Source organism: Periplaneta americana, chromosome 13, assembly GCF_040183065.1.
Source record: "Periplaneta americana isolate PAMFEO1 chromosome 13, P.americana_PAMFEO1_priV1, whole genome shotgun sequence".
NCBI classification, from domain to species: domain Eukaryota; kingdom Metazoa; phylum Arthropoda; class Insecta; order Blattodea; family Blattidae; genus Periplaneta; species Periplaneta americana.
This window is the reverse complement of record NC_091129.1, coordinates 84,064,402-84,089,393: the sequence shown is the minus strand read 5'-3', so window position 1 is coordinate 84,089,393 and position 24,992 is coordinate 84,064,402. Positions and strand designations below refer to the sequence as shown.

General features: G+C 33.4%; 1 protein-coding gene across 1 annotated transcript in view; it reads right to left on the bottom strand.

Moving 5' to 3' along the window:
- Positions 1 to 24,992, bottom strand: part of LOC138711638 (opioid-binding protein/cell adhesion molecule homolog) — a 357,054-nt gene that overhangs the window by 49,045 nt on the left and 283,017 nt on the right. Inside the window, exon 9 of the mRNA XM_069842769.1 lies at positions 16,549 to 16,698. Within this exon, the coding sequence (XP_069698870.1) occupies positions 16,549 to 16,698 (150 nt within the window). The remainder of the gene's footprint in view (positions 1 to 16,548; positions 16,699 to 24,992) is intronic.

Genomic DNA, 24,992 nt, shown 5'->3' with positions numbered 1-24,992 from the left:
GATTATCCAACTCAACTTTAACTTTAATTATTCTTTATGTTCATCTCCTTGTTAGTCCTTTAATATTCTAACGTTTTTAACAACTATTTTAGTTTATATAGATCCTTGCTAAAACAAGTGTTATTATTAATACTAAACGTTACTGCTACTACTTATGGCCTTTAAGGGACCCGGAGGTTCATTACCGCTCTCATATAAGCCCGTCATCGGTCCCTATCCTAAGCATGATTAATTCACTCTCTACAATCGTATCCCAAATCCGTCAAATCCATTTTAATATTATCTTCCCATCTACGTCTCGGCCTCCCCAAAGGTCTTTTTTCTTCCGGCCTCCAAACAACAGTCTATATGCATTTCTTGATTCGCCCATACGTGCTACATGCCTTGCCCATCTCAAACATAAGGATTTAATGTTCCTAATTATGTCAGGAGAGGAATGCAATGCGTGTAGTTTTGCATTGTGTAATTTTCTCAATTCTCCTGTAAGTTCATCCCCAAATATTTTCCTAAGCACCTTATTCTCAAACACTCTTAACCTCTGTTCCTCTCTCAGAGTGAGAGTCCAAGTTTCACAACTGTACAGAAAAAATGGTAATATAATTGTTTTATAAATTCTAACTTTCAGCTACGGTATATTGAAAGTTATTTTAAAAAAAATCTAAAGGTGAATTTTCATAGCCGATTGATACCCTTTTTAAGGTAAAATGAAATTTTTACATTTTACTCCATATTATTACGTCATACGAAAGATCACATTTACAACAAAAGAAGATTGCTAAAATGCACACAGATCAGAAAGAGACTAATGAACGAAGTTTATGCGACACAAACTTTAGCAAACAAAATATCCCCGCGTCCTTTTGATGTTCTGCTTGTAGGGAAGTCTTAGAAATTTAAGCTCTCTGGAGACACAGTAGCTGACAATGCGGGGACGAAACTTTCGTCCATTTTCCTTTTAAGACTAGCGTAAACCTAGTTAGATCCGAGAACCCTCGTGTCTGTCTAATAGGCGGCGTCTCTCCCACCCCAACCCTTATTCTTGTGAGATGCATTAGAGACCATGGACAGTGTCTGTGCGATGTTCCCATAGTATATTAGCGGAGTCCATTAGGCGGCAGAAAGGTGTAATATCAATAGAGAGTTACACGCCGAGCGCGGGGATCAATAACAGACCACAGCTTGTGAACCGGCCAGACGGGTCATGTGGCCATCACAACGAGAGGTGCCCGGCACAGACCGACCTCGGGGGCTTTGGTCCACGAATTAACCATCAAACTGTGTGTGTATTCAATTCAATTGTATATTACGTCAATCTCATTGATATTAATTTTAAACTACACAGACTTATAAGAGGTTCAGAACGTTAAAAACCAGCACAGCGGTTAGAAAAGTTTACAAATTTGTGTGTAAGTAAATTATCTATTTTGCAGTTTCAAACTTGTAATCTATATTTATAAACTACAGACGAGTTCGCTTCGGAAAGCTGGAGGTCGCGGATTCGATTCCTAATAGGATCGTGTAATTTTCTAATTTTTTTATATAATCCTTCAGACTACATTTTACCCTAGGCTCGACTCTCAGTTTGTGAAGGGAGGTACAACTTTACTTCTTTCAACACATAATTTCTTTAAATAATTAATTTATCTATTTCTTATGATGAAATAATTTCATAAATATATCTAATATTGCCCGCGATATGTTTTATTACATTCATGACTGTCATTTCACTGTTCCTCCTACATTTTTCGTCGCTCGCTTCCCAAAATTTATATTTTACATTTTTTCCCCTGATAACTCAAGACGTTTTCGACATATTTATTGAAATATTGCATGTTTCTATTGTTTTTCATTTTAACAACATTTGCCAAGATCTTTCCTGTAACAATAAAATTGTTATTTATTTAAAAATAATATTGAACGCATTTTGTTTACTTTATTTCTGTTGTTATTAGAAGCATTTTGCAGAAAGAATCGTATAATTATGTTAATAGGCTTGTGGTAAATACAAAGTGTTCTGAAAAAAGGTTCCAATATTTAGAGAGACGACAGTATGCATCAAAACAAGAAATAAAAGTCATATAAACTTGGGTTCTAAAATTAATATTTTCTGAGAAATGAGCAAATGTTTACCATTACTGTAAGAACAGCATATCTTCCACTGTGAGTTCTTTGGCATGAGAAAACATAATGCAACCGTTTGTCACTACGTATTACACAGCACACTTTTGTTTGTTATTTTATCAAGAGGACGCTTAAGCAGACGGCAGTACGTGAGTAGTAGTAGTTTTATTTGGCCTGGTAGAGTTAAGGCCATAAGGCCTTCTCTTCCACTCAATCAGGTTTTAATAATATACGTGAAATACATAAATAGAAGAATGTATGTTAGTTCCAATACTTCCATTTCAAACACTATTTAAAAATTAGTCATTTCCAATACTCTCTGTATGTGATTTACAGTCACGAGCTCAATACGTAGTAAATATGCATCCATAGATAGTTGCTAACCACTAGGATCGCTAATATCGCCTCATTACAGACAATGCGAAATAGGCCTTAATACCCGTACAGTCTATTTTTCCTAGCAACCTCACAACTCAAGCTTCGTGACTGTATATACTAGACTGCGGTTCTATCATTACTGTAATTTCCAATACTACTTATCACAATGACCGTATATTTTGACATATACGTCATAAATAGTAAATAATAATTATAACATAGCTAATCTAGAACAGGGTCAGAATTGCTGACTACTAGAGAATTGAATTGGGAAATTTCCGTCACAAGTTCATAATCTAAACTCGAAACTTCCCTGTATGTTGCTGGCATGGGCGTCACTTCTTCTTTTGCTCTTTTCTTACAAATGAATTAAAGTTTTTCTGTTTCACATCTTGCTACATCTGCAATACAGCTGTGTTCACTACCAACAAATATTACGTGGTGATTTTCGTTTGTTGTAATTCTTCCTCTGCATTTTACACTCTAATATTTTTCATACAATTTATTCGTCGTAGATTTATTTAGTTTACCTACGTTGCACTTGTAACCTTTATGTACATAAGATGATTTCTTTTTGTTGTTACTAACATGTCAACGACTTCCACCTTTGAAGACATTCAACATTCCCGTGGGTATTTGTAAACATGCAGAGAGGGAGACCTAAAGCTAGATGATGGGATGATATGTATAATTAGGTTTGCCAGATTCACATCGATAAAAGAGAGGACATAAATCTTAGAAAACGAGGACATTGTTCGAAAAAGTAAGACAGAAAATATGTACTTAGATTTAGGCTTAGACCTATATTATACTTTAAATTACGTCAATATCTATTTTATTACAAAATATTTACAGTACAGAATTAGGCATATATCATACTTAAAAGTAGTTTTAATATCTATTTTATTACAAAATAATTATGATAAAACTTAATAAAAATAATAATTTTACAGTTTTTTTTTAAATATGAAATTCAAGAAAACTGTAATATTGAAGAGGACAGAAAATATCTATTTAGATTTAGTTTAGGCCTATATTATATTTAAAATGATGTCAACATCTATTTTATTACAGCATACCTATGATAAAATTTAATAATATATAATTATTTTACAGTTATCTACATATGAAAGCAACGACCGGAACAAGGAGAGTTATGATCGTTGGCAAAAAGTATATTCCGTCGATGCTGCTGCCAGTTACAGGCAAATTACTCCAAAAAGGCGTCAAATCAGATAATTTCAAAATATCAGGCATACAAGTTACGAAGAGGAGGACATTTCTTGATTCTTTAAAAATCCGCCCGGACCCCGGACAAAGGTCTAAAGAGGAGGACATATCTGGACAAAAGAGGACGTCTGATCACCCTATGTATAATGACATAAGGAAATGTAAAATCACAAGGTGGAACACAAGATCTAAGGATAGAGACGACTGGAGAGGTCACTGGAGGAGGCGAAGGTCCGCATTGGACTGTAGTGCCACTTAAGAAGAAGAAGATTTGTAAACATTGCTCTCTGGGCAACGATTCTAGGCAACAACAGAATAAGTGAACAGAACGCATGAGTTGACAGGCAGTAGCTGCTTGACGTCACGCCCTGCTCTAGAGGGTGGTATTGGAAATGACACGGAATTAATTAATTGAAAACTTGAATTATGTTTGATATCGAAAATGACACGGAATACTCACATTCTTTAAGGTATTGGAAATAACATGTAACGAAATAGAATACAAAACAACACAAAAGAAGATACATTACAGGGCACTACTGCAGTAGTATTACTGTACCAATCAGGTAAGTTAGTTTCGTATCTGTTGAATAGGAGCATGTTGCCATAACTGTAAGAACAGCTTATCTTTTATGTATTGTGAGCTCTTGGGAAAGAAACAAAACATGCTTCTATTCAACACATACTAAACTAACTTTCCTGTAGTAATATGATTACGAACTCTAAGCTGGGTAATACGTAGTGACAAACGGTTGCAATCTGTTTCCTCTTGCCAAAAAGCTCACAGTGCTCTTACAGTAATAGTAAACATTTTCTCAGTTCTCTGAAGCTATTAATTTTAGGACCCATGTTTGTAGGACTTTTATTTCTTGTTTTGATGTATACTACCTCCTCTCTAAATATTGGAACCTTTGACAGGGGAAATAAATTTATTGTAAATTCACAGGGCTAACGGCTTCAAAGCTGGGTACCTGGTTTCAATGGAGTGCACTGGTATAATAAAATTAACATGGAGGCATGAGTTAATTACTCCGCTTGCAATTAAAATTTCACTTTGATTCATTGTCCCCGTTTATATATATTTAAAAATTCTCAGAACACTCTGTATAAGGAAAATGCAGAATTATTGCATAATTTTCATTTATAATTTTGGAAATTAATTCTTTGAAAAAATTAGAAATGCAGAATTAACCAGTAGAAATTTATAGTAAATATGCCAAATTTCATTTCGTTACGACTGAAATATAGTGAGATATACGATATTAAATTATCTGTGTGGATAAATTATGTAAGTAGACTGTGACAAGTGAGCGTAGCATAAAGTTGATGAGGTTATCCAGTAGAATTGCAAACGTATAGAACTACTGTATCTCTTTCTTAACAGAAATTAGTACAAGGGAGTTTCCCGTGGAGAATAAATGCGGCAATATTGTAGAACTGAAATTCCCTGTTGCTAATATCGATGCAGAGATGGAAGACTTAACCTACAGTTGCCCTGATGGCCTATCTGGCCTGTAAGACTAATAATTAACCTTATAAAAATGTTACAATTACATACATATAGCCTATAATGCATAGTTTCAAATTAGGAAAATATTGATATACAAGAAATGGAAAATGGTTAAGATTTTGGTATTAAAATATTTCTAAGTGTTTCAGGATTAGAGCTTATGATTTTGTGTTGCTTCCTTTCATTTGTGCTTCTACGATAAAATTGAAATGGTTGAGAGAGAAATACAAAGGAATTGTTTTCTAGCTTGGAGATTGGGATACTATAGATTCTGTGTTCCGGAGCGTGAAGAGTTTTCACGTTACTTCGCAGTTTTTGACGAAAGTTGTGGGACTAATCTTCAAAATATACCTCGAGAACTCACAGAAATGTCTTTCTACTTCACAAACTAAACAACTCACGACTTAATCTTAAAGGCCTCCCCACACCGACGCGAAATATTCGCACCGGTGGCGAATGTTTCGCTTCGCAGAGTTGCCACTGCCTCAGTATACATTGCGGTATACGAGTGTGCCCACACGGACGCGAAAGTATCGCAGGACGTCTGCGAATCTGCAGCGTTGAAATTTAGATTCGCAGCCTGCGCGGTTTTTTTCGCTGCCGCCGCGAATTTTTTGATAGTGTTCTGTGAGAAATTGTAAGGTAACATCCAGTTTTATACGATTTATTCTAGAGGATTACAAGTAAGTAAGGAAAAAGGGCAATATGAGATGCAATCCAATTGGAATTTAATGAAAGTGGTAAATTATTCACATCTTTAACATATCTTAAGAGAAAAATTCTAGCCTACATACGCCTGTCTATAAGGAATGATTTCATATTCGCATCTTTGTTGACTTTTATCAGTCCTTCAGAATATCATAGCATTGCTTAGTACAGAAATATATTTCTAGAGAACCTACCTATATGAACTTTGCGTCATTTAACATCATACTAAGGTTTAATAGTTCAAAGTTAATAATTTTCTTAGTTTAGGAAAGGTTTCATTCTTAAAAGTAAACACATAAGCCTATATTTAATAGCAATTTTTTTGTCAAAACTAATCTCATTCATATTTTATTCCTATGAAATACTCTAGGAACTTTTGTATTAGCTAGTACAGAAGAGTTGTTTCAATGAACATAAATAGGTCTATTAACTGTTTTCATTAAACCTTGCGGATTCGCGCTGTATCTCCTAACATTAGTAGTCGCGTTTGGTGTCACTACAGCTCAATCAATAATAATCATCACTACAGCTCAATCAATAATAATCAGGGAAAGGATTTATATGTAAATACATATTTACTTATAAAGCTAATATAATTTATATTTTGCATTATCTTTATGTTTCACAATGTGTAGGGTTGAAAAATCCTACTTTTATTTTCCATATTTTTCCATATTTTAGAGTTTAGTACATATTTTCGTTAATTTCCATATATTTTCCATATTTCATATAAAACAGTCCATATTATATTAGGTTTAACAATAAAACAAAACAAAATTCCATTAACTTTTAAAAATACATTTCAACAATAGAGATTTAAACACATGTTCAGTAATCCCTTTAACATCAGAGTTATTTGAAAATTAGCAGTCCTATCAACAATGGGGAAGTAAGTTACAAAACTGTATTAATTTAATTTAAAATTTTTAACAGACTTCAGTTGTGCAGCTCAACAGTTAAATGCCAGTCAGAGTACACATAGGTTCAGTTTTGTAAATCATACTATAAAGACGGTAAATATGCCAAAAGTACGTCATTCAGTCAATTTAAAATCAAAACTAACAAGTTACATTTCAGAATTTAAAGAAGATGGTTTATCAACTGACAATAAAATATTATTTTGTAATTTGTGTCAGTGTGCAGTATCATCTACACAAAAGTTCCTGGTGCAACAACACATTACAACTAGTAAACATCAGGCCAACAAACAACTAAATTCCAAGCAGAGACAATTGTTTTTAACACAACCAACAACATCGAATGTAAGATCTGAGTTTAACATCGACCTGTGCCGTTCTCTCATCTCTGCTGATATTCCTCTCTACAAACTAAAGAATAAGGTCTTCAGGGAATTCCTTGAAAAATATACTCAACATACAATCCCGGATGAGTCAACACTTAGGAAGACGTATGCTCCATCCATCTACGATGAGACAATACAGAAGATAAGAGATGAAATTAAAGATAGTTCAATTTGGGTTTCCATTGATGAGACTCCCGACAAAGAAGGTAGACTTGTTGGTAATGTAGTTATCGGTTTGTTAAGTGAACAATATTCTGAACGAATTCTTTTACATTGTGATGTTCTAGAAAAGTGCAATAACAAAACTATAGTTAAACTGTTCAACGAAGCTATGGGTATCCTGTGGCCAAAGGGTATTATGTACGATAATGTGTTATTCTTTATTAGCGATGCTGCCCCTTATATGGTCAAAGCTGGACAAGCATTATCTGTTGTATATCCTAAATTGACTCATTTTACTTGTGTGGCGCATGCATTTCATCGTGTGGCAGAAGTGGTCAGAGACAATTTCCCTAAAGTAGATTTGTTGATTTCATCAGTGAAAAAAGTATTTCTCAAAGCTCCCAGTAGAGTTAACGTGTTGAAAGAAATGTACCCTGAAATTCCATTGCCACCAAAGCCAATTTTAACTAGATGGGGTACATGGCTAGAAGCAGTTGAATATTATGCCGAACATATAGACTCTATTAACAATGTTCTCCTTGCATTGGACTCTGAAGATGCAGTCTCAATTGATACTGCGAAAACAGTTACCTGTGACATAAGTGTGAAGAATGACTTAGCTCACATTCAGCATACATTTTCATGCATCATAAAAACGCTCAAAAGTCTCCAAAATAGGCACCTTTCACTATCTGAAAGTTTTGAAATTATAAATAGTACTGTGGAACAACTGAATCGTGGTAGAGGTAAAGTTGCAGATGCAGTAAGAGCTAAGGTGGACACTGTACTTTCAAAAAACCCTGGATATGAAGAACTACAAAAGGTTGTTGCTGTGATGAGTGGTGAATCAACAGTGAAGATTAACTTGGACTTATCCCCAGCAGACATTGTGAAATTGAATTATGTACCAGTTACTTCTTGTGACGTCGAACGCTCTTTTAGTCAGTATAAATCTATCCTCAGAGACAATAGAAGAAGATTCACTTTTCAGCACTTGAAAGAAATGTTTGTAACCTATTGTTATGGTAACAGACAATAAAAATTGTGTTTTGTTGAAACTACATTGGAAGATAAGGTACGTCCATTATATTTTTTGTTTAGTTTGATTAAAATGTACCAATATTTAACGTACATAGTCATTTTTTTATAATTTTAAGTCCATATTTAATTCCATATTTTGGTAAAAATCCATATTTAATTCCATATTTTGGTAAAAATAACTACATATATATTTACATATTTCATATATTTTTAGTCCATATAAATCCGTTCCCTGATAATAATCAATGTTTTGGACTTAAGCTAATATTTTTATTTTATCATGCGATATTTGTCTACATAATGTTAAAATAACCGACTTGCAATTAATTTTTAAATATTAAATACAATATTATAGGATCGTTGTTTAGTCAATTTTCCGAAGAAAAGTTTGACCCCTCACAAATGACACCAATAAGGCACCACTTATGAGGCAACTAGGCCAGGAGATAATGGAGTAGGATGGCCAGTTCCTTTCCCCTTCCATTTCATACATCGCCGAAAAAATTAGCAAAAATCTACACCTAGCAGACACTGCTTCACACTTACACTTACACATAAACAGGATAACTTCATTAATTATACGGGAATATCACTAACTTGTGGGACAAACCCCTCCCAGATTTTAGACTTGTATCATCTCTTGTCTTCCTTCTCTTGAAGGACGCATTATAACAGAATCAAAGAAAAGTTAGAAAAGACGAGACGAAGTAGAGTCTCTTCTGTTTTCGAGATTTTGTTACGCACTTAACACACGTGTATTGTATACTATTTTTGCACGATCATATATTTAGAACTGTAAATACTGTATGAATTTTATGATACTTTCTGCGTTGAGAGCGCATTTTAGTGAATGTAGCCATTATACATTGAAGGGTGTATTAGTTTGCTAAAAAGTTTAATAAAAGTCAGTATGATTTTCTTTTTTTATCTAATGATGAAAAAAAAACATAAAAAATATGTTATTGAGGGGGTTTAGACGTATTATATTACATTATAATAGAAACGCGGACAATTAAAGTATAATAATTGTTTCCAAATGTGAATGTATTGATTTCACGGCACTAAAATGATTTATATCGTGTTAGGAGTTTGTTGAACGTACTCTCATCAATTCCTAGAAAATTGCTAAATGACCGAGAATCTTCCAATGTCATCCCTCTCAGTAGGAATAAAAATATATTACTAATAAAGTATCTTTTATTTCATTTCACAATTTTCAATTATTTATATGTCCTGGGATGGTAATTCATGTTATGAGGGATTCTCTGAATATTCGTTTCATAGGTAATTTATCTTTTCAGATATCTTTAACTACTTGTTTCTGATGCACTTTTGTATTTTTCTACGTGGACTTAACTTTCTTACCCACACTTTTTTCCTTTTTTTATGTGTTCTCTCCTCCAGAGCTCTAAGTTCTTTGATAACGTTTGCAACCGCAAGCACATCTAAGGCTAAATACTAGGTATCATCGTTTGCCATTTTGATTCTTTTCTTTTAATAATTTAATTAAATGTATTCTAATATTTCAGTTACATTTATTTTAATATTGTAACTACATTTATTTTAATATTGTGATTACATTTATTTTTAATTGCATTATTTATATTTTAATTACATTTATTTTAATATTTATTATTACATTTCAAAACACATACAATTAAAACAATTTAAGCGATGGAAGTATTTTGTAAGCGGATTTGAAATCAGAGTAAAGATTTCTGTAAGCAGACAAGAGGTTGTCTTGAGTTCTTTGCCAAGCAAAAAATACTCTTTTCTTTAACTCGCCGTAACTTTAAAACCAGTAAAGATGTTGAATAGCGGCAACTTTTAAAAGTAATTTCCATTCCTTCTCAACATTTCATTCGCTTTGACACCCCATCTAGCGTGAAAAATGAAAAAGTTTACCGCTAACCACTTCTGAAGGTCTAAATGTCTATTTCGAACAGATCACTTCCAAATTAGTATCTTCCCCCCCCCCCGCGTTTTAAAAACAATTTTGATTTCAAAATTTGTTCCATGCTTCCCTCAGATATTGACCTGCCAAACATAAAAATAACAGTGGCATTGATTGACTATCATAGCAGCTACGACATGATATTCCTCTGCATACGCGAAATTTGGTCTCCGTCAGCGCTGCGAATATTTTTCGTCGGTGTGGGGTAACGTGCGAATTTCGTTGCCGTTCTATACGCGAAATATTCGTCGCCGCCACGGCTGCGAATATTTCGCGTTGGTGTGAGGAGACCTTAACTCATAAACTGCTTTCGTCTAATTCGGTCTAAATTGTATTAGTAGAATTACTAATATTGGACTCTGCCAAGTTGTCTTTTGCATAATCCCCAAATTTATTGAATTCGACGAACGATCATAATGACGCGAGAAATCGTTTTAAATTTTCTTCCGTTTTCCGTGAGTTGTAAGTTAATTTGTACATTCACGAAATTAATTATTTGATATAATATTTATTCACTTCATAATTTAATTAAACCACTTTATCACTTCATTAATACTATGCATTTATTCCTTCACACATACATTAAACATTTCACTCTGAAGAAACATGCATCTCAATTCTGATTTTTAATTCCGTACTAATTTATTATATTATTTATTTTACTAATTAATTTAGCTATACCAGACTTCATTTTAAATTAATTGATACCTTCCATGCGTTCTACTCATTCATGTATTCGTTTTACTCCACATCAGTTTATTTCAGACTCTCTAGCATAAATGCTTTCAAATCGTTATTTCCCAATTCATTCATTCATTCATTCATTCATTCATTCATTCATTCATTCATTCATTCATTCATTCATTCATTCATTCATTCCAATAGTTTACAGTATAAATGTTCTACACTACTAATTAATCCAACTGGTTTCTGAAATATTCTTCCTATCTACACAATTAATTGATTAATTAAAATCATTTATTAATTCACCACATAAATATTTCCAAATTATTTATTAATTTCTCTCGTTTCATTTACTCGATACAAATAATATACTGATTCATTCTTCTCCGTTAATTTAATTAATGTTATTCATTAATTTCAATCAAAATGATTACTTTGCCAATTATTTATTATACTGACCGATTGCACTCATCATAAAAATAAACTCAATCAAAATTATTTATTTATTCACTCACACAAATAATATTAATCTTTTGTGCGAGATAGTGCGTATTTGCTTGCTTTCCGCACAAAACCAATATGCGGAAAGTATTCCCAACGAAACACACATAACAATTTCCCTCTTCTTACCGCTTAAGCGCCATATTCATTTTACTGCTTTAGGCTTTTAACATATTATTTTTAGAGACGTTTAACATAGTAATAATTATAAATTTGAAACTTACCACTGCAATTTCACCTAAATTGCACTGTTAATTATTTTTTTTAATATTTGCAAAAATTAAGTAAACTCTACAACACCCCCAAAAGTTACTGCATTTGTAATGCAAGTAACATTAAGGAAGCCGTGAAAAAATCAACAAGATTCCAGATGCCGATGTTATTACTGCAATATGATATATAAATAATATTGTTAAAATATTAAAATGAAAAATAAATCATTACATAACCTTACCGTTTGTTTTAAGTTCGCATTTATAGACTGGGGGGGGGGGAGGGAAAGACAGACGTATATCACGGCCTGCTGCAGTATAGTAAACACAGCAAATATTTTATAGCAACAATTTGAAGATATATAGTTTTGTTTTTAAAAGTTGCCGTCATTGAACACAAACCAAGATGGAGATTTCATTGCAACTAATTAGAAATTCCTCTTTCAGGTATGTAATAAACGATCTTCGCACAAAATAATGTACGATACACGTTTCGCTTTTTCAATCTTTTCCTCGAACATGAAAACATCAACATACCGCTCTTGTAACGCATATTACTATTACGTTTTGTTTGTTGACTAATCGAAACTATTTATTCATTCGTTTAACTTTCCCATTTTCTTATCCAATTAAATACTTTTAACTGAGATTATTCCTTAATTTATTCCAATCATTTAATTCATTAATAGAATTAACTATGTAATATAAATTATTAATTCAGTTATTCCACTGATACATATAACTCATTGAATTAAATAAGTAATACAATTATTCATTTATGTAACCTACTCACCTAATTAACTCATTCCATTAATCAATTAACAAAAATAATTAATTATTTACTTCACGTTTTCAATTCACCCTAGCCATTAGTTAACAGCTAAGAGTAATTATTAATAATTTATTTCACTTTTTGAATACATTTATTGCAGTAATTAATTATTACACAAATCATTCATTAATTCATCAGTTATTCAAGTCAGACATTCCGCAATAAATTAGCCAAAATCATTTTAAGTTATTCTACTTAATTAATTCACTCATTCGAATAATTCTAATATAACATATAGAATTTATTTGCAGAAATAATTTATGTGTATTAATAAAAATATTAATTAAAACAATAAATTTTACAATTTGAACAATACAGTATATAAAACTAAATACAAATACAAATATTTACATATGGAATACTAAATAAATTTTACAAGAGGTAGAGTTCATCCAAAGGGCTGGACTCGGGAAGAGTACCCAAAACGGTCATTTCATTTCCGCGTTGAAGTGCAATACTTAAACGTTGACGCAAATAAGTAGTGCAACGACGATCACCAGTAATGGAGATCAAGATTTGGCCTATTTGAAATACCAGAACTTTAGCGTCATGACTCCAAGGACCGAAGGTCTCCACAGCAAAGGGGACAAAGATATAATTGTTTAATAGATGGGCATATTTATTGACTTGATTTTTCACGGCTAATTCAGCAGCAGATTGCTGCGCGTCTGAAGGTATTCAGCAAGTGAGATGGAGCTAGAGTGTCAACGCAAGTGAAGTTCCAAATTAAAGATTTTCCTCTAGACCATGGAAATAAGGTGAGACCATCGGGTCGTTTACCATTCGCGCGACTAATACCTGGTGGTTCCAAAAGAGACGGGATGCCACAAGAAGTCAGATATAATTTATTAATTCATTGACTGAATGAATTTCAGCCACTCATTTAATTAATTTAAAAATCACTAATTCATTCATTCCATTCATTCAAATCACTATTTCCTCATAAAATTTCTATCACTGTATGGGATCGGTATCCATTTAGCATCACGATGAATTTGGAAAGCTACGATAGGTAGCGAAATTCGGTTAGTACGATAACCAGGTATAATGGCTGGGGAGATCGTGGTAACCGTACGACACCTCCATTATGATTGTATGATCGTTCTTCTCTGCTGAGTTAAGTGGAAGTGAGGTCAACAACCAGCTTTTCGGTTGGTCTTCACACTTTATGGGTTGTACGCGCTACGGATTATTATTCAAATCACTCATTTCATTAATCAATTAAATTAAAATATTAATTAATTCATACTTCTCAATCAATCCATCCCTTCAATTCGTTTAGTAATACAAATTATTAATTATAATATTAATTTTCCTCATTCATTAAAGGGATTAGTTATGATTCATTATCTCTTTCTTTCTTTCTTTCTTTCTTTCTTTCTTTCTTTCTTTCTTTCTTTCTTTCTTTCTTTCTTTCTTTTTCTTTTTATCCTGTCTTACATCCTTCTTTCGTACTAACATACAAGCAAATACGGTATAAGTTTACCTTTGGACCAATACTAGGCTCTCTCAGATTAATGTATAGCTAGTCAGTACAACATAGAGTAAACGCGGAAACGTCACAGGACGAGTTCAAGACAAGAGACAATCAACCAGTACCGTAGAATGAAGATGTCTCCGCCCATTGCGGGAATAGCACTACGGACCGTTTGGTTGGGGAGCACAAACGCAACACACAGAACCGTAGTGGCGGGCTTAATTCACTTATTTAGATAAATAATTAATTAATCAGTCAAAATCATTCATTAGATTGTTTCCTTCAGTTAACTTATTAAGTCTATTAATTCACACATCAATTTATTTAATTAATTTAGCACTGTATACATTTATTAAACTTACTCATCCTACAATTCATTAAATTTCTCATTCATTAAGTCATTCGTTTCATTTTCTTTCATTCACTTAAGGAGACGATGATGATTCAAATTTCAATTCTCTACAGTTTTTAAGGTAGAGACTTCATATTTTGTATACTTCATCCCCTTGCTAAAAGTATTCTTGCACATAAGTTTCATTACGAACGGTATAATGGTGTTTAATTATAAAAAACTGCGTATTTCCAAAATCTATCTCTTACTGAATTTAAGTTTCATACTTGAATATTTTTGCTGCACCTGTGATATGGTTAGAAAAGGAATGTGTCCAAACTTTTAAATTCACGTCTACAAATGTTAAGACTTTTTTTTTTAATTTGCAAATTCAGAATTTACATTTTCAGTGTCCACGTAATAATTTTATTTCTTAATTTCGAAAGTGTTCAATTAAAAAATTATACTCGTTATAGAAGTAGCCTATACAGAACATTCAGTAAAAACTTCATATTCCTAGCGTAAAAATTATAAGAGCCTATACACTTTGAATATGACGAAATGTGCTAAAAAAAAGTGTGATAAAACAGCTTATAGAGTTTGTGTTTAATTAAAATTTAAGAGTACAGCCACTTAAATATGGCGTAATGAGTGATTGCTGATTCATTTTCCACAAAAAAAAACAGCAATGCGATATTTTGACTGAAAATGGCCAAAATTTCACACGCCTCCCCCTTAATCATTAATTCGTGTACTAATTTATAATTTATTTCATAAACTCTCTTATCCATCCACATCATACATTCATGTTTTCATTTCATCCACCTAGAATAATTCCAATCATCCATTCATTTGCATTGCATTTATTTTTCTTGGGCTCGCTACTATACGGAATACGGAGGCGGCAGTTACGTAAGCATAAGGCGAGTAGGCAGGCAGCCATAAGACAGCATTACACACGAGTGAGTTGCTTTGAGAGACGTTTGCAGCGCAGTTTCAGTTCTCTGCGCCTACTGTTTGGGACATGTTTATAAGATGTAATACTGAACAAAGAATTTCTATTAGCTGTAACATTTTAAGAGACGAATCACTTGCTCGTGTCGCAGAGAACTTCAGGAACGAATTCCTTGTGTTGATTCGCCTAATAGAACAGTTCATAAAATACTGTAGTAAACACGTTCGAAACTACTGGATCAGTATTAGCCTAATCAAGAAATCAAATCGAAGACGTTACAAAAACATCACATGAAAGAATTAGCCAAATGTTAGAATCAAAATGTGTTTAGACGCTACAACGCCTGCCTGGCAACAAACGATAATTTTCAACATCGTCTTTGTAACGATGAGCATTTTTTTTACAATTTAAAATTGCAAAAACTGCCCTTTCTATGGTTCATCTCACATTTTCTTGCATCACAACGGACCTTTCTGAGGGTCTCGTATGTGCAGCTGCGTTGTTCAATGCCGTATTTAATGATCTTCCGCGAGCGGGGCCTAACAAAATAAATGCATGTCATCAATTGATTCCATTTATTCAACTATTCACTATATACACAGAAATTATTTCCAGATATACATAAAATTATTTATTTTACATATTTACAAATTTACTGATTCCACTCTTCCAATTATTTACTGTACTAGTTCATTTATTTTAATAATTAAATTAATTTCTTCCCGGGAAATTCTTTATAACTGAGAGATTATAAAGCTGAGGAAGCTGTGTACTGTATTTGTTGTGGAAACAGTTTCTACTGACATGTAAGAACTTCCCATGTAAATGTAATTCTCTTTAATAACCAAGACTGTGTCCCTGCTGTAAATATGAGGATATAGGCCGTTCGTTATATCGTGAAACCAAATATTTGCGTGTTCCAGAGCATATAGTAACAATCTTATAGATGAGTTAAGTGAGCTTGCTAGCTACGAGTAGAAGCGTACAAGGGAGGAAAGCTTTTCAGGCCACTTTCTTTTTCCCCTGGCGCGCAGATAGGTTTCACGAGATAATTAATGACCTTTACTTGTATTATTTAACACTTGTACAAAGAAATAAAAAATTACTGGATAAGCGGACCAGTATTAATATCTGATAGGAAACACTTACGGTAGAGCTTGATGCTGCCATCGGTATCTCCCAGCGAGTTCTTGGAGACGCACTTGTATGACCCGAAGTCCGACGGCCCCACGGATCGGATCGTCAGCTTCATGTGCACCTTGTAGGCGTTGTCTAGCAGCACAGGCTCGTATTTGCCTCCTAAAAGAACAGGGTGTTTATCAAGTTATGTGTAATTAACATAATCTGAACATACGCTTAAGATAAGTTTTATAGTATACTGCATTAAGTTGAAGATATTCTTTATCATAACGACTCCATCTTGCAAGGAATAAAGTTTTGTAAAATTGAAAGTATATTATTATATACAAATACGTATACAGGGTGTTTCAGAAATACTTTTACAAAGCTTGGGGGCATGTTCTTCACAAAAAACCAAGAAAACAAGTTCATATAAACATATGCCCGAAAATCCTTAGGTTTTTAGTTATTAATGAAAAAACATAATGAAACATCTGTTAGTATTGTCAGCTTGGTAGCAAGTGTTGCAACTTCAATCAATTCAGAAACTCATAACAACGAAAGTTTACGTTCAACGCGTTTCGAGGTGCAATCCAACATCTTAAGTTAAATTTGTAACTGATAATAATATTCATTTTGTTAGATAATCGAATGATGTTATCGACAGAAGTCTGCTGATGCACCCATTGTATCCTTGATGGCTATGTGTTGCCAAGGACACTTGTTTACTAGTGTAATTTGTCACTGTGTACATTCATGATTAATCTACTACTTCTCATGTTTCACTTGTGTTGGAGCTTGTGTTGTGTTTAACTATTGCAAGATATCCATTTCGTGACCAGGCAGATATGATTTTTATGTACGGTCGCGCGAATGGTAACGGACGCGAGTCTCGGTCGTATCAGATGGTGTTTCCAGACCAAAAGCAGTTGAGTCATCCAACATTTGCTGCTGTTTTTGAATTGATTAAAGTTACAACACTTGCTACCAAGCTGACAATATCTAATAGATGTTTCATTATGTTCTTACATTAATAACTAAAAAACTAAGGATTTTCGGAAATATATTTTTATGAGCTTTTTCTTTTGTTTTGGCGTGAGGAACATTACCCCATGATTTGTCGAAGTCTTTCTGAAACACTCTGTATAACTTATATCTGTATATATCCATACTTAAAGATAGTGAGAGATCTATGACAGACTTCATAAAATACAGAAATGAGGAAGAAGCAATGGACGACCGTGAAGAGATGTAGGCCTAGTAGACTTTGAAGTCAGAATGGACAATTGAGTATACCAAGCAGTGAATATTATTATTATTATTATTATTATTATTATTATTATTATTATTATTATTATTATTATTAATCTCTATCAATATCATTTTTTATAAGTGGGAATGTTGCGTTGTAACGCAGAAAGACTGTACAGTAACAATTAGCTTGTCTGACTGTGAAATGAGCGGGGTCTGGTTCAAATCCTGGATACAAGTTAGCTGTTTGAATTTTTTCCGAGGTTTTCCCTCAACCGATTCAAGTAGAATTTCTGGTAGCTTTCGGCATTGGACCTCGGACTCATTGCGCCATAATTTTTTCACATATTATTATCATCATTACCATAGTTTAGGATAAGTTCACGGTAAAAGAGTGCGGTCATTCTGCAACAAATATAATTATTCACTAGACGTGAGTGGTAAGCACAATGAGCCTTATGCTGAGGTGGAAGCCTTTGGACCTCTCTTTCATCAAAAAAAAGAAGACATTAGTTGGCACAAATTGTTGGGATACCATTTCTACGTAATGTGAAGGGTGTACGAGACTGAATAAAATTAGGACAGATGGTATTGAAAAATAACGATGAATATATCCCCTGCTTAGTAAAATAGTAGATATCAGACAGGAGTGAAACCGACATACACACAGAGAGAATGACCTTGAACTTCAAAAATAGTTATCATTAATCAACTATCAAGCGAAATGACGTTAGAAGCCAGGGACTATGAAGTCAGAAAAAGCATTCACCTACCTACACATTTCAGTGAATATTATTATTATTATTATTATTATTATTATTATTATTATTATTATTATTATTATTATTATTATTATTATTAGGTTTGGAAGTAAATCCCGAAAAGACAAAGTAGGTCTATATGATTATGTCTCGTGACCAGAATATTGTACGAAATGGAAATATAAAAATTGGAAATTTATCCTTTGAAGAAGTGGAAAAATTCAAATACCTGGGAGCAACTGTAACAAATTTAAATGATACTTGGGAGGAAATTAAACACAGAATAAATATGGGAAATGCCTGTTATTATTCGGTTGAGAAGCTTTTATCATCCAGTCTCCTGTCAAAAAATTTGAAAGTTAGAATTTATAAAAAAAGTTATATTACCGGTTCTTCTTTATGCTTGTGAAATTTGGACTCTCACTTTGAGAGAGGAACATAGGGTAAGGGTATTTGAGAATAAGGTGCTTAGAAAAATATTTGAGGCTAAAAAGATGAAGTATCAGGAGAATGGAGAAAGTTACACAACGCAGAACTGCACGCATTGTATTCTTCACCCGACATAATTAGAAACATTAAATCCAGACGTTTGACATGGGCAGGACATGTAGCACGTATGTGCAAATCCAGAAATTCAAATAGAGTGTTAGTTGGGAGGCCGGAGGGAAAAAGACCTATGGGGAGGCCGAGACGTAGATGGGAAGATAATATTAAAATGGATTTGAGGGAGGTGGGATATGATGATAGAGACTGGATTGATCTTGCTCAGAATAGGGACCTATGGCGGGCTTATGTGAGGGCGGCAATGAACCTTCGGGTTCCTTAAAAGCCAGTAAGTAAGTAAGTAAGTATGTAAGTATGTAAGTATTATTATCAACTTTACAATTTTATAGGGCTGTAAAAGATGGGTTATAACTCAAAATAATTAGTAAAATACAAGCTGCTGGCATGAGATTCATACTAATGTGGTGTGCGAAATTGTGTAGCTTTGGAAATGAAGACATCAGAAAAGGAATACAAATATATTTCCTGCACAGTGAAACAGAAAATTACAGGCGTATACACGGAATGGATTAGACTAGTTCTATAAGTTACTGTATTCGACGTAAATTAAAGTAAAACTTAACTTAACTGAACTTGTGTGTCATAAGAAACGCGCACAACACTATTATTATTAATTATTACTGTTATTATTATTATTATTATTATTATTACTACTATTATTAGGCCTATTACAGGGAAGATGTGATTAAAATTTACATTCTGCATTTCCAGTTAAATATCGTTCAACGTATTTGAGAAATGAATGAAATTATGGGTGATTCTCAATGTATTTTAACGGGAATTTAATGGAAATTTGAATTTTTCCTTTATTTATATTCTGACTGACATACCTAAAATTGAGATAATGACTATAAATACTATAGACTTTTTTTTTTTTGTAAATGCCACAGAACAAATTAAATAATAAATAGTAATATCCCAGACAGGGGACTCCCATCTAACTCTTATGATTGATGTACTATATAAATAAATAAAAATTAAATTATGGTTTATTTAACGACCCACGCAACTGCAGAGGTTATATGCCGGAATTTTGTCCCGCAGGAGTTCTTTTACATGTCAGTAAATCTACTGACATGAGTCTGTCGCATTTAAGCATAATTAAATGCCATCGACCTGGACCGGGATCGAATCCGCAACCTCGAGCAGAGATGGCCAGCGCTATACCGACTATGCTACCGAGGCCGACTAAATAAATAATCTTCCCTTTCATGTCAGATATCGAACTCACGACCTCTGGATTCTCAGCTGCTGACTCTAACACTTGGGCCTTTATGGAGCACCACGTACCCGATTGCTTCTACTAATGTAACATAATGAATAATTATACGAGGCAATCTAACAGAGGAATGACATTTATACGCAGTGGGACAAATTGACAGGATACGATCTGGGAACCCCGCTAATAGGAAATGAGATGTGCCCTGGGATTTATGTATCAGATTAACCGGCAGGGTTACGTGCGTGGTGGCATCCCCTAATAACAGAGGTGCATCAAAATTATTCAAAATTCTTCTGCAGCAGCAGGCAATACTGAAGCTTGGGGTATTTAAATGTCACATGACACAAAATATTCATGACGTCTGGTTGACGTCTTTTCTGTGTGGACTGTTACGGAAAGTAAAGTGCGAAACTAATGTCCGTCCCCAAAGAACGTGCTCCCGTGAACTTCCATCTATTATCATGGGAATTCCGTAGTCTGCCCATCTAGTGTCAGATAAAAAAGCTGCCTTTGTACGGACTGAAAATAAACCATCCGGAAGGGATTACAAAACTTCTAACAAATATGTTGGTTGTTTGTATGAAAATATCTATATAGGTAAGCAGATACTTCAGATAGATTAGGAGAACAAAGATGGATAAGTCAAGGTTAGCTTAAGTTGAAATTAAATCAAGATAAATCAAATTATGATGGATTAGATAACAGTGTATTGATATAGAATGGATTGTATTTGTATGAATTAGACTGATGGATGAGATAAGATTAATACTTCACTGTTTTCTAAAACAGCATCAGCAATTCCCTTCTGGAACTCTCTAACCACCTCCCTCAGGAATTATTGTTGAACGATATTGCAATTAAAAGTAAATTATTATTCAAACATGTGATCACTAGTAAGCCGCAGATTTTCTAGTTTCAGATATTAGAATTTTCCCGTACCTCTTATGTTCTAATTACTATTATTTTACATACTTTTATCGTCGCATTTATTATATCTTAATTTTAATTATTAACTCGTTAGTACACATTTTATTCACTCTCCTTATACGACGTTTTTCTTCCTTACGCATGTACTTTTTATTTTATTTTATTGGGTTATTTTACGACGCTGTATCTACATCTAGATACCCAGCATTTGCTCATATTGGGTTGAGGGAAAACCCCGGAAGAAACCTCAACCAGGTAACTTGCCCCGACCGTGATTCGAACCCGGGCCACCTGGTTTCGCAGCCAGACGCGCTGACCGTTACTCCACAGGTGTGGACTTTACGCATGTATGTATGTATGTATGTATGTATGTATGTATGTATGTATGTATGTATGTATGTATGTATGTATGTATGTATGTATGTATATGTAATATTTCTCGTAAGTGACGTTGTATAGTTATAATTTATTTCTGAATTTGTAATTCTCAATTATTTGTACTACTGTACAATTAAGTTCACTTATCCTTCACTTACACTAATGTTCATCGAGAATAACTTCTAAACATTATATTATTTTGTATTATTATTCAGTATTATTGAACTATTTTAGTAACTTGTACTTGCTTAATTGTATTAATCTTTCAATGTTCATTAAAATTAATATGTGAATTATTAACTTGGAGTATTATATAAATGTATTATTATTGTTATATTATTATTATTATTATTATTATTATTAAGTGTAAAAGGTATTAAAATCGATTGTATTTGTAATCCATTAGATGAGCATGGATTAGATTATAATGGCCTATATGTATTTGAATTAAACTTTACTCCATTACATGCGAATGAATTATTTAAAATTGATTGTATTTGTTTAACGTGATTAAGATATATTATGTAATTGTGAATTAGATTACAAGAATAGATTGAAATTGTTTGGATTAGACTTTGATGGATTAGAGAGGTGTGAATTGGGTTATAATACAAGGTATTCGCTTGTATTAGACTTTGAAAAGATAAGAGTGAATTGGGTTAAAATTGATTGCATTTCCTTCGATTAGAGTTTGATGTATTAAATAAGAGTAAATTACATTTGTTTGTATTGGTTTGGATTATATTTTTATGGGCTGGATAAGAGTGAATTAGTTTAGAATGTATTGTATTTGTTTGAATTAGAATTTTATGGATGAGATTTGAGTGAATTAGATTAGAATGGAAAGTATTTTTCCGGATTAGATCATAACATTCTAAGTGATGGTGAAGTGGATTATGACATAATGGATGGAATTAGATTAGGATATACAATATGCCCATGGATTTGATTAGGTATAACTAGATTAGATTTGGATGATTCTATAGGATTGGTTATGAAAACATGAATTATTTTGCGATAGATATCAGGATGAACCAAATTAGGTTAGCAGTATATTATTTGAGAATGAATTATATCGCAGTGAATTTAATTCAAATTAATTAGATTTGAAAAGATTAAATTACAGGATGTGTATAAGATCAGAATTGATTATATTGTAATGATGGATTAAATTGAATAGTTTTTGCGCAGGAAGATAGATACAGCGATAAATGTAGAGAGACAGGCAGGCAGTTAGATAGGTAGGCATTTAAGTAGTTAGGTTGGTAGGCAAGTGAATAGGCAGATAGGCTTGCAGACATTCACTCACATTGGAGTATGTAGATGGAAAGATGTACGGACAAATCTACAGACAGATTAGGTAGATTGGACAGGTTAATGAGAGAGATTAGATTAGACAGATGGGCAGGCAAGCAGGTAAGTATGTAGACAGGTAGTTGGTAGATAGGTACGTAGGTAGGTATGTACAGTAGGTACATAGGTAGGCATGCAGACATCACAGAGACATTTGTGTATATAGATAGACTGACCAATTTCAGACAGATAGATCACATAGACTGGAAAAAAAAAAATATATATATATATATATAATATTTGTACATATAAATATATATTCTTTGATAGAGGTACTATTATTTCAATTAATTATTGCACCTCTTTTGCATTCATCATTAAAAATGTGGCCTGGAAATGGCGGCAAACAATCGCATTCGATCTCAGTTGTTAGGATGTGTAAACTCAGTGACGCGTGTGTCACAGCGACGAGGCATCCGCTCAGCGATGTGAAAAATATTGCGCAGCTGGCATGCAGCCCGCAGTCCGTTTTAAGTGCTCCAGGAAAGCGCTAAATTGGAATATCAATAATCAGGCTCACTGGCACATGCAACAACCAGGTCTACGACGTCACATGGAGGACTTGGATCCTCGTCTTCACGTATCTTTCTGCATCGATTTTGAAGAATTCGGAGCAAGAGGGACAGAATAGGAGGGTAGAAAGGAAGATAAATGGAAAAAAACTGACATGAAAAATGAGATGAATGATATAAATAATTATTGAAATAATAAATTTAATAGTGAGGGATACAAAAGAATGAAGGAATCCATATGAACAGAGATGGTTGGAAATAGAAACAGAGGATAAATTTTAAAGAAGAGGTTGAAACACTGCGAAGAACGGAAGAGAAAAAGAATGACACGGTAATAGTGCTGAAGAAAATATGACAAACGAAAGAAATCTGGATGGAAAGGAATTATCAAGAAGTTCAATGTGAATATGATGAATACAAAGGCAAGCAAAGAGAACAGGGGGAAGAAAGGGAGAATAAGAAAAAGATAAGGGAAATAATGAGATGACAATGAAAACAAAGGAAAGACAAGGAAAATAAGGGAAAGACAAGAAGATAAAGCGGAATATAAGGAGAACGAGGAGAATACAAGGAAAACATGTAGAATAAAAGACGAACAAGGGAAATATATAAAAAAACAATAGGTTGAGAACAATTAGGAGAATACAAAGAGAAAAAGGAGAATTAAAACGAAACAAGGGGAATATATGATAGAGAAATGGGGAAGATGCTTAGGACAATGAAAATATAAGAAGGATAATATAAGGAGAACGAAGGGAATACAAGAAAAAGAAGTGGAATGCAAGAAGGAAAAAATGGAATAAAAAGAGAACAAGGAGAATATATGGAGAATAATGGTAATGAATGGAGAACGGGAAGACAAATAGAATAAGAAAAAACAAAGAGAAAATGTAAGAAAAAGAAGAACAAGTGGGAGACAAGAACAATGGAAAGTATAAGGATAAGAAGGGAACAACGGGACATGAGAAGAAGGAGAATACCAGGAAAACAAGGGGAATAAAAGGAAAACAAGGGGAATACAAGGAGAATAAAGGGAATACAGAGGAAGAAAGGAAATACAAGGAGTGCAAGAGGGAATACAAGGAGAACACAGAGAATACAAGCCAAACAAGATGAAATACAAAGAGAACAAGGAGAATACAAAGAGAAAACAGGGCAAGATAATGATATCGAAGGAAATTGAAGAAGAACAAGGGAATGAGAATGAGGCTGAGGTGAATATAAGAAGAATAAGGGAAATAGAGAACACAGGTGTTACGTTTTCATGTGGCATTCAATTCCAAATTAAGCTCCCAAAATCTAGTGCAAGGGAAGAATAAGAACGAGAACGGAAAAAGTGGGAAAAGTAGGAATTTGAAAAAAAAAAAAAAAAAAAAAGAAAAAAGAAAAGAAAAGAAAAAGAACTAAGGGGAGAGTAAGTACGTAGCGAATAATTAATGCAATAATAAAAAGAAAGCAGAAAAAAGAGAGAGGAAATAATACAAGGAGAAGAAATGATGGTGATCC